Here is an 11,051-nt window from a genome sequence, read left to right on the forward strand (position 1 = left end):
CTCTCTGATACCTTTACATTGCTAGAAACTTCCAGCCTCAGAGCCTGTACAAGAGCTGATCCTTCTACAAGGAGCAGGTTTCTCCATGTCACCTAGTAGACGAGATCAAAGCAGCTCCTTTTCTACACCACCCCTCCCTGTTTGTTTGTTTTTTGGGTTTTTTTTGGGGGGCGGTTGGGTTTTTTTGTTTCTTGAGACAGGGTTTCTCTGTGTAACAATCCTGTCTGTCCTGGAACTCGCTTTGTAGACCAGGTTGGCCTTGGACTCACTAAGATCCACCTGCTTCTGCTTCCCAAGTGCTGGGATTAAAGGCATGTGCCACCACCATCCAGACACTCACTCCCTTTTATTGAGGTACAGTTTCTTCATGTAGCCCAGGCTAGCCTTGAACTTATGATCCTCCCGCCTCTGCCTCCCTTGCACTGGGATTACAAATGTGAGCTTCAACATCTGACTTAAAAAAAGTGGTCTTTTTGGGACAAGGTCTTGATATGTATCTCTGGCTGGCTAGAAACAAACACCCTATGTAGACTAGGTTAGCCTACAGCTCACAGCCACCCGCCTGCCTCTTGCCCCAATTGTTGATATTATAGGCATGTGCCCCCATGCTAGGTTGCTAGGCACTGGCAATTTAAAGTTACAAACCCTCCTGTCTATATTCCCCTTTCACTTTCTGATGAAATATACATCTGTGTATCGTCTGCCAGGCCCACTGTCTGTCTCATTCAAGGACAGAACTTACTGTCTGTGTATGCTGTGCCCCAGTATAGGGTCAGGCAGGCCTGGGGAGCTGCTCCGTGTCAGCTGAATGTATTGCAGGCTGAGTCCCCCAAGTCCATCCCACTTTCCAGGCTGCACCAGGGACTGGATTGGTAGCATGCATACATATGGACCACATGCACTGTCTCAAACCAAGGCCTGTGCTCCGGAGAGAACCACTTCCCTGTCCTGGGAGACAAGAGATGGCCCTCTAGGCCTGACTACACCCACCTTGACTGTCTGCTCCCGGATGGCAGGGTTGGTGTCCAGGAAGCCATGTACAACATGAGGGAAGATCTGGGTGTTGACTGTAGGCTCGTCCAGGTATTGGATGAACTGCTCCATCTGTGGCCCAGGGTGTGGTGTGAGAAGATGGCCGCACCCCACCAAAGTCACAGCCACTCTGGCTTTGGCTGTTCCAGTGCAGACACTGGCCACAGGCAGCCTCCTGAGTCCAGCTCATGCACATGTCCTCAGGAGGGAAGGGCATTTGGCAGGGACTGGTCCCTGCTACCTGAGAGTCTTTCTGGCTCATGAGAACCTTCTAACCTAGAGGCTAACACTCTACAGCTCCAGCTGTGGGCTGACAGGAGAAACTGTGTCCTACTCTAGAGGACCTAAGTGACAGAGTCTGGAGAGTCCCAAGGCTACAAGGAACCCTGGGACCAGCTCCACCTCCTGAGAGTTTTCCTGGCCCTTCACCTGTGTAACACTCAATGGCAAGGGTTTCAGGGTACCTCTATAGCCAAAGCACAGGCTCCGGCCACCTAAGGTTGGGGGTCAGGGTCTGGGAGGAGGACCTGGGCAGAAACTGGCTGAGGCCTCTACCTGCTGGAGGAGGCGGATGCGCATGGCACGGTCAGTGGATGAGAACATCTTCACCACCACGGGGATGATCTTCTGCTGGTACTCTTCAGCACTGAGGAATTTTCCCACCTGAGGAAGGAGTAGAAAGAGGGGCTTGGCCACATCCATGGGGCTAGGGCAACTTCACGGGTTCCCTCAGCTTGCCTGGGCTCACTGCTGACTTCCCAGGAGAGGAATGAGGTGACGGTGGAGAGGGCTTGGAGAAATGGAGGGAAGGCACTGAAACAAGGATCTATAAGCAAAGGAATCTGGCAGCACAGAAACTGTCCTTCCCAAGGGCTACAAGTCTGCCAGACTCCCTCCCGCTGTCAGGGGCCTTGCTTGCTAAGTCAAGAGGACACTGGGCTTGTGTCTACCCTGAGAATGCTTCTCACCCAGGGCTGTATCCATTCAGGTCTCTGTATCCCACAGCTCCTGCTTGGCCCCATTTACCTTGAAGAGGGGTGTGAGGACCACAGCCCCAGCGTTGCCGAACTCAAAGGCAGTCAGTAGCTGGGGCAGCACCTTGTGCCGACAGAAATCTTCAGGAAATGAGTCTAGACTCTTGCTCAGCTCTTGGAAGAACTTCTGCTTCTCAGCTGGCTCTTTGATCTGGGGGGCAAAGACAGGGTTCAAGGGGAAAACAGCCTCACCACACACACTCCAGACCCAGGCGAGGGTGAGGCCACCTAGGCTGGGGGGACAGGAGCAATGCTAGGGAGCCCAGCTCTCCACCTACCAGGTGATCATGGGCAGACTCTCCCCTGTAAAATAGTATAATAACTCTACCACCACTCTGAGGATTCAACCAGAAAATGCCAGCAAGCCAGTAGGCCATGCATGCTGTGATGCCAGCACTAAGAAGGCTAATGCAGGAGGATCTAGAGCTCCTCTTTGAACAGTGAGTTCAAAGCCAGCCAAGGCTATATATTTACACCCAATGCCTGGCACACAGCCAGTGTCTTCTAGTGACCATCCTTGCTACCCCGTCACTTACCCTGTAGGGTAGACAATAACTAGAAAGATTAAACCCTTCATCAGCATGTCCTCTGCTGCTCACAACAACCCACATGAGGAAACTGAGGCTCAAAGCAGGAAGGATCTTACTTGGTCCTTGCCTTGGCCTAGCTAGGCACACTGGGTGGAGTTTCTGGAGAGCCATAGAAGAAGTCAGGGAACAGGCACAGTTTGCCACTAGACCTGGGCCCAAACGTTCAATACCCCATAGTCTTCCTAATACCTGAGGCGGTCAAACCCACAGCACAAATTTCCTGAGCACAGACTGAAAACGAAACCCTCCAAATAGCATCTCAAATAACCCTCGCACAACTTTATGAGGCAGGAAAACATGAGCACCTTACCAACAAGCAACAGACAGAAGAAGGAGCTTGTTTAAAGACACACAGCTAAGAAGTGACCAACAAACCTCTGTAACCTTGCATAGTGCAAAAACATGCTGCCACTCCCCCACTCACAAAGGAACATGAGGGTGAAGGGGACCATGGCCAGAAGCTGGGCATGGCAGCACATGCCTTCCCAGCACTGAGGAGACCAAGGCAGGATTGAGGATTCAAGGCCAACCTGGGCGGCACAGTGAGGCCTTGCCTCAGGAAGAAAAAAACCAAGCATATGAAAAGTCATGACCCCAAACCCCTTGCGCCCTGTTTTATCACCATCCCACAGAGGTAGCTTAGCCCAGAACCAGCGACCATGGCTGAGGATGAGGAATGCTGAGGTGCCTGGGAGTTGCTTAGTCCAGCATGAGCTGCAAGCTCTGCCCCAGCGCTGGAAATGAGGAAGTTCAAAGAGACCAAATCACAGCCAAGGCCACCCTTCCAGGGAGTCACAGTAATTCTCGTCACAGTCCACTGGCAGGAAGAGGAGGCCCTGGTACAAACTCCCACATTCTTCTAGGGGTTAGCAGAAACAGCTCATTCTCAGAGGACAGGTGGCCTGGCAGAGTCCGCCATGGAACAGCATTCCTGCTGCCCCCACACTGGCCAGGACGCATCAGGGCTCAACAATTCCAGGCGTTTCTTCAAGATGCCAAAATTCTGTCTACAAGAGCTAGCTCCAGAACAGCTAGGACTGTTATACAGAGACACCCTGTCTTTAAAAAACAAAAACAAAAACAAACAAACAAAAAACAAAACCCAAAACTTTGGTTCTAGGCATGGTGGATCACATCTTTAGTCCCAACACTCAGGGAGGCAGAGGCAGGAGGATCTCTGCAAGTTCAAGGCCTGCCTGGTCTACATAGTGAATTCTGAGACAGCCAGGGCTACATAGTGATACCCTGCCTCAAAAAAGAGAAGATATAGTCCTTCCTGCCCTACTGCCTACCCCAACTCTGAACCTTCAAGGTCTGTAGCCTTCTGCCCAGCTCCTGATTCTGTGATCCCTGACTCAGGCTGGGTCAGAGCAGAGCCTCAGTCCCGTGTCACTATGATGCCCCTAAGAGCTGGTGGATGCTGTGACTCTCTGCCTTGCCCAGATATAGGTGCTGAGATTCAGAGATGAAGCAGAAGGTGTCCCCTTCCCATGTGTTCTCATTTTCTCTCTTCCGGGGCCATCTTCCCCAAGTCACCTTCCAGATGGCTCCCACCTTGGAGCCTTTCAGGTCCTAGCCCAACTCTCTTCTCCAAGGGGGTCCTCAGAACACCCTGTCATTTTCTTCCAGCGATTACTCAGAGAGCATAGGTTTTCTCATTAACGTTTCCTGTCTTTCTCCTGTAATGAGAGCTTCCAAAGAGGGGGGGAGGGCTGCTCTGTTTGTTCCTTGCTGGGTCCTTGAGGACAGACTGGACTCTCCTCGCTCTCTAGCACTGTGTAGCGCCATGAGGAAAGATCAACAGCGCAGATATGGAGCTGCTGGAGCAGCCATTGGGCGTCTGTTGTGAGTTCAACTCTACGCAGCAGCCCTCTCTGTCTGCCTCCACCATGAGTGGATTCATGAACCAGAGACCAAAGCATCAGGAAAGAAACAACTGTCTGTACCACAAACATACAGCCTACTTTTTCTTGCCATGATTTGCCCAAATATCACAGTTTAGTAACTATTTACATGGCACATATATCGCATAAGGGGCTAATAAGTTAGCTACTGGTAAATTTGAACAATAGAGAAGGACAGGGTGGGTTAATGGATCAGTGGGTAAAAGTATTTACTGTGCAAACATGAGGAACTGGGTTCAAATACCCAGCTCCATGCAAGAAGCTGGGCATAGCCCCACACACCTGTCACCAGTGCTGTGGAGGTGGAAACAGGAGATCACTGGAAATTACTGGCTCCAGGCTGAGACCCGAGCAATGAGAATGATGCATCGAGGGATAGCATCGAGGGATAACAGAGAACACTTGATATCCTCCTCTGGCTTCTGCACATTAGCACACAGCTCCTCACGCATGTGTATTTAACACACACACACACACACACACAGGATTATGGAAGGATCTAAATTACATGCAAACACTATGACTTTTTTTTATATCAGGGACTAGAGCATCTGTCAATTCTCAGGGGTCCTAGAGCCAATTCCCACTTGCTGGTTAGTTTTCTGTCATCTGGGAAGAGGGAACCTCAGTTGAGAAAATACCTCCATCAGATTGCCTGTTGGGGGCATTCTCATGATTAATGATTGATGTGGGAGGACCCAGCACATTGTGGACAGTGACTCTTGGGCAGGTGGTCCTAGGTTGTAACAAAAAAGCAAACTGACGCAAACCACTAAAGTGCATTCTTCTACGGCCCCTGCTTGCGTTCCTGCCTTGACTTCCCTTCATTATGGACTGTGATTGGGTAAGCCAGAGAAGCACTCCCCTCAACACACTGCTTTCGGTCATGGAGTTTCATCACAACAAAAAGCAAAGTAGGACTCCCACGGTTACCAAGGGGGGCTGTGCTAGGCATTTTGAACTAAAAAACTCTGCCCCAGCCGGGCCGTGGTAGTGCACGCCTTTAATCCCAGCACTCGGGAGGCAGAGGCAGGCGGATCTCTGTGAGTTTGAGACCAGCCTGGTCTACAAGAGCTAGTTCCAGGACAGGCTCTAAAGCTGCAGAGAAACCCTGTCTCGAAAAAGAAAAAAAAAAAAAAAAAAAAAAACTCTGCCCCAGGCTCCTTGAAAAGAGGAATTATGACCTCTGTTGAACTTAGGCATGAAAGGTCACATGATGAGAAGAGGTAAAGCCAGGGCTTGCACCCAAAGGACTTAACTCCACCATCCATGCTTGTTTCCACACAATCCAAATGTGAGAGATGCCAAAGCATAGGTGAGGGCCATGGCAAAGAAGACCAGGAAGACTGGGAGCTCACCTGAATCTCTTCTAGGAAGAGGTTGGTCTCTACAAATCGGTTGCTCATGAAGCCACCAGGTGCCCGGCAGTTCTGCAGGAAGCGAGCCGGGTTGGGACGTACTTTGGGGTTGGCTCCTACCAGCTCACAGTAATGGGTCACCAGTGATTTGGGGATCTGTAAGAGAATGCTCCATGTCAGGGAAAGGGTGGTGGATGGGTGGCAAGGAAGAAGGGCCAGGACTGATGAGGTAGGCAGGAGCTAGACACTTACCTTTCCAGGATTTCGCAGGGCAGCTGCCCGAGGTAGGGACCCATTGAAAACTTCCCAGATGAGGCAGCCCAGGCGCCACATGTCTGCTGACCTGTGGCAGTAACCCAGAGCTGTTCAAGGATCCCCAGCATACACTAGCGCTGCCTCCAACCTGCTTTAGGTACCAGGCACCCACCGCAGCACAGGCCATGGCTGTCCCTGCACTGATCCCTTGGCCCCAAGTAGTTTGTTTCACTAGCCCCATTTAACAAAGAAACCAAAAGTCAGAGAAGCATGAACACCTGCCTCCAAATTCAGAGGGACTAAACACCTAAGGCTATGTCCATCTTGACCAACCACCCTCCTCCTGAGATGCTGGTTCTCTTCCCAGACAGGCAGCAAGAGCCAGGGGCTTCCCAGCTAGTCTAGGGGTCCCGAGGCTGCAGGGGCCTGCAGTGCAGTACAGACCAAGGCACAATGACGTCAGTCACCCACCACTTCTCTTTGACTGCTCTGCTACTGTGATCCGCCAACTCCGGGGGATCGTACTGCTCAAGCTCAGGGATCCCCTTGCTGGGTGGTCCCCCGCCGTTGCCCTGGGCTGAGTACATGTAGTCCAGACCCCCAAGTTTCCACTCGCCAGCCCTGTCCACAAACACAGCAGCCATGCAGACATTATTGTGGATGAGGTTGCAGTCGTTGACCAGGAAGCTGAGGGCTTTTACGATCTGGTGCAGCCCCCATGACAGTTCCTGCTCCTTCAGGCCACCTGCCTCTGCTCGTGCCTTGAGGTATGTTCCCAGTGGGGTCACAGCCTCTGTCACGATGTGGAGACACTTTTCTGTCTGGGTAAGGAAAAGGGTATTAGGGTATGGTTCTAGAGGAGGAAGGGAAGATGAGGGGCATGACTGGGAGAGAGGTAGTGGACAAGATACCAAATCTGAGGGCGTTGAAGCACTTGGGTACAAAGTGAGGGCAAACAGTGAGATGGGCAGATCGGGCGACAGGTACCTCCAACCCATCGATATAGGCCAGGATGTTGGGGTGCCGGAGAGTTTTGAGGCGTTTGAAGGCAGCTTTGGCCACCTGGGTCTGCTCTTCGGCTCCCGCTTTCACATCATACACGAAGATGGACACCGCGCTGCCTGTGGCCTGGTGGAGGACACAGCAACGTGAGAAGCGCGGGCCAAGTGACCACTCCAACCTGCCTCGGCTTCACCAGCTCCGAGTGCGTCTCCAGAGCAGCAGGGAAGGGACGCCGGCGGGTCTCACCCAGGACAGCCCTTAAGGAGCTGGCCAGGCCCACGTGACCCCCGTCCTGTCCGCTTGTCCGTCCCTCGATCCTTCCGCCCGCCACGTCGTCACTGCCTGCCCCGCTCCCAAGCCCGTTCCCGGGAGCCTCGGTCGCCACGTCAGGCCCGGCGCGACGCAGCGGGGCCGGCGTAAAGCCTAGGAAAGGCCGATGTCGGCCGCGGCCTGCGGAGCAGCACCGTACCTCACCTTTTTGCGGCCGCGGTGCAGGGTCCAGGGGCCGGGCGGGCCGCCCTCGGGGGGCTCCGGGCTCAGCTCGAACGGGAAGTCCCGGACCGGGTCCCGGGCGAAGAACCACATCGTCACCGCCGTCACGGGCTCGGGAGCCTCCACTCCGGGTCCTCCGGCCGCCCGAGCCGGGGCGGGGCGGGCCGAGGGCGGGACCACTTTGGCCTGTGGGCGTGGTCTTGTGTGGGGACGAGTCTTGGGCGGGGCCTCTCTGGGGCAGAGGCGGGGCTAAAGGCAGGTCTGTAGGACTGAGAGGAGCAAGTTCAAGGGAGCAGGGCTTCCAAACTGCAACCAACCGTCTGCCCTGCCTTTAAGCCCTCAAACCTTCACGCTCCAAACTTGTGGCCTCGTATAGATAGAAAAATGGAGTGTGATGGAGAGTAGTGGGTGCATCAGTTGAAGAGTGAAGGGGGGGGGGCTGGAGAGATGGCTCAGAGGTTAAGAGCATTGCCTGCTCTTCCAAAGGTCCTGAGTTCAATTCCCAGCAACCACATGGTGGCTCACAACCATCTGTAATGGGGTATGGTGCCCTCTTCTGGCCTGCAGGCATACACACAGACAGAATATTGTATTTAAAAAAAAAAAAGAGTGAGCCGGGCGGTGGTGGCGCACGCCTTTAATCCCAGCACTCGGGAGGCAGAGGCAGGCGGATCTCTGAGTTCGAGGCCAGCCTGGTCTACAAGAGCTAGTTCCAGGACAGGCTCTAGAAACTACAGGGAAACCCTGTCTCGAAAAAACAAAAACAAAAAACAAAACAAACAAACAAAAAAAAAGAGTGAAGAGGGGATGGGGTCACAAAGGGAGCGTGGCAATAGATCCCTTCTAACCAAGAGGGTATGGAGAGAGAGTAAAGAAAAGCTACTCCCGACTGTCAGATGGGAAAGTCGGAGCAGTGAGGAGAACGGCTATCCCTGAATTTGTGACATGAGCAATTACTAAAGGTACAAGGAGACTTGGGGGGCGGGTGAGGCAGGCAAGGGACCCTGGAAAACTGTTGCTAGGGAAGTATCTCGAGAAGCGCCAAGGTGGGCATGGGTGCTGGTCCTGAAGGAGCTTGAAGCTGAAAATGATGCCCTGGTCACTGAACTGAGTTGGCAGGAAGAACATGGCAAAGTCAGGGACTAAACATTTTCTTCTAGAACATTTTCTTCATGTCTGTCATCGCCCTCTGCTGGCTCACGACCACCAGTAACTCCATTCTAGGGATCCCACACCCCCTCTGACTTCTGTGGGCACACATGCAGCACCCATGCTCTCAGACATGCTAGCGCCTTAGTTCTTTCAGACGGCCAAATATTTGCAGTGCCCAATATTATTCTGCAAAGCAAATAAAATTGAACATGGGGGTGGAGGATTGTTACCAAGCTGTTTGGTTGTTAAAACTTGAAGCCACATGACTGGGTTTGATTCCCAGGTTTGCTAAGTATGAGCTGTATGGCCTTGAGTTAAGTTTATTCATTTATTTGCTTGTTTATTTATTTTCGGCTTTTCGAGACAGGATTTCTCTGTGTAACAGTCTTGGCTGTCCTGGAACTCACTTTGTAGACTAGGCTGGCCTCGAACTCACAGAGATCCGCCTCCCTCTGCCTCCCGAGTGATGGGATCAAAGGTGTGCAGCACCGCCTGTCTTAGGGAGCATTTTTAAAGGCTACTGTCCTTGTTCTCGTGGTCCTAGGTTCTACAAGGAAACAGGCTCAGCAAGGCAGTAAGCAGCCCCCTCCATGGCCTTTGCGTCAGCTAAATTTTTATTACATTCATTTATTACATGCATATTCTGTGTGTGTGTGTTTTGTTAGGAGGGCACCTGTGTCTCATGGCATGTCTGTAGAGCTCAGAAGACAACTTGCAGGAGTGGGTTCTCTCCTTCCACATGTGGGATTTGGGATCACATTACAGTGATCAGAGTTGGCAGCAAGTGCCTTTATTTGCTGAGCCATCTAACCTGCCCAATCTTCTAATCCTATTACCTGAGCAGCAAGTGCTGGATTAACAGAAATCACCATGCCTGGTTCATTTGATGCTGGGGATTAAACCTAGGTCTTCCTGCAAGTTCTCTCCTATCTGAGCCACAGACTCTAGCCCACAGAGAGCCTTAAAATAAAAAAAATAAGCAGCACAGGAAAGCATCCTTTTCAAATGCATATAGAACCATCCTGAGAATAGTCTGTAAACTAGACCACAGAAATAAGCCTGGGTAGTGAGCTGGGTGTGACAGGAGGTGGAGACAGAAAGATCAGGAATCTAAGGTGGTATTCAGCCACATAGTGAGTTCAGTCGGGCTGAACTATAGGAGCCCTTGTCTCGGGACACCAAAAATTAGTAAATAGATAATTAAATAAAGCAATAATTATTGTAGAACTAATGCTAGGGATGTTCTCCAAATGCATAGAGTTGACTTAGAAATTACTAATAGGGGGCTAGAGACTTACATTAATCCGGACTCTGGAGAGGCAGAGACAAGAGGACCCCTGGGGCTTATTGGTGAGCCAGTTCCAGCCAAATTGGAGCACTCCAGGTTTGGTGAGAGGCCTTCATCTCAAAAAAGTAAAGTGAGTATTGATTGAAAATAGCTGATGCATGGCCCAGCCGTGGTGGCGCACGCCTTTAATCCCAGCACTCGGGAGGCAGAGGCAGGCAGATCTCTGTGAGTTTGAAGCCAGCCTGGTCTACAGAGTGAGTTCCAGGACAGATACCCTGTCTTGAAAACAAAACAAAACAAAACCAAAAAAAAACCTTTTTAAAAATTTAAATAAAAATAAAGAAAGCTAGCTACAAAGGAGTATTTGAATGGTATCACCACAAAGTAATGACTATTTGAAGTGCTGAACCTGGTAATTACCTTAATTTGATCATTGCTAAATAACACACCCCACCCCTGTATCAACTACTGCACTGTACTACATAAATATATGCAATGACTATATGTCAATTAAACATGAAGTAAATAAAACCAAGCAAGCAATGGTGAGTCAGGTGTGGGTAAATACCCACAACCCAGCCAGACATGATGGTGCACACCTTTGATCCAGCACTCAGGAGGCAGAGCTAGGCAGATAGGTATCTGTGAATTCAAGCCCAGCCTGGTCTACATAGCAAGTTCTGGCTATCTGAGACTACACAGTGAGACCCTGTCTCAAAAAATAATAAATAAGTAAGTAAATAAATAAATAAATAAATGGGGACAGGGGCTTGGGAAGTGAAGCCGGGTGGAAACTGGTAACATGAAGTTGAGATGTGGCCCTAAGGACAGGCAGCACTCCTGTGCCTCTCGCCGTGGTGATTTTGCCCCTGTCCTCGCATGTGTGAGTCTGTCTGAGGTGTCTCCTCCTCCAGGAAGCCTTACAAGCCCAGTTAGGAGCCTGA

The 11,051-nt window shown here is 51.3% G+C and overlaps 1 protein-coding gene across 2 annotated transcripts in view; it reads right to left on the reverse strand.

Moving 5' to 3' along the window:
- Positions 1-7,820, reverse strand: part of Scyl1 (SCY1 like pseudokinase 1) — a 13,773-nt gene extending 5,953 nt beyond the window's left edge. For both annotated transcript variants that reach the window (XM_038332901.2, XM_038332893.2), the window contains exons 1-8: positions 7,650-7,820; positions 7,161-7,301; positions 6,645-6,994; positions 6,171-6,261; positions 5,919-6,074; positions 2,059-2,217; positions 1,588-1,695; positions 991-1,104 (exon numbers count right to left, since the gene is read on the reverse strand). In XM_038332901.2, the coding sequence (XP_038188829.1) occupies positions 991-1,104; positions 1,588-1,695; positions 2,059-2,217; positions 5,919-6,074; positions 6,171-6,261; positions 6,645-6,994; positions 7,161-7,301; positions 7,650-7,760 (1,230 nt within the window). In that variant the 5' untranslated portion in view covers positions 7,761-7,820. The remainder of the gene's footprint in view (positions 1-990; positions 1,105-1,587; positions 1,696-2,058; positions 2,218-5,918; positions 6,075-6,170; positions 6,262-6,644; positions 6,995-7,160; positions 7,302-7,649) is intronic.
- Between the last annotated feature and the right edge of the window lie 3,231 nt (positions 7,821-11,051).

This window comes from Arvicola amphibius, chromosome 1, assembly GCF_903992535.2.
Source record: "Arvicola amphibius chromosome 1, mArvAmp1.2, whole genome shotgun sequence".
NCBI lineage: Eukaryota > Metazoa > Chordata > Mammalia > Rodentia > Cricetidae > Arvicola > Arvicola amphibius.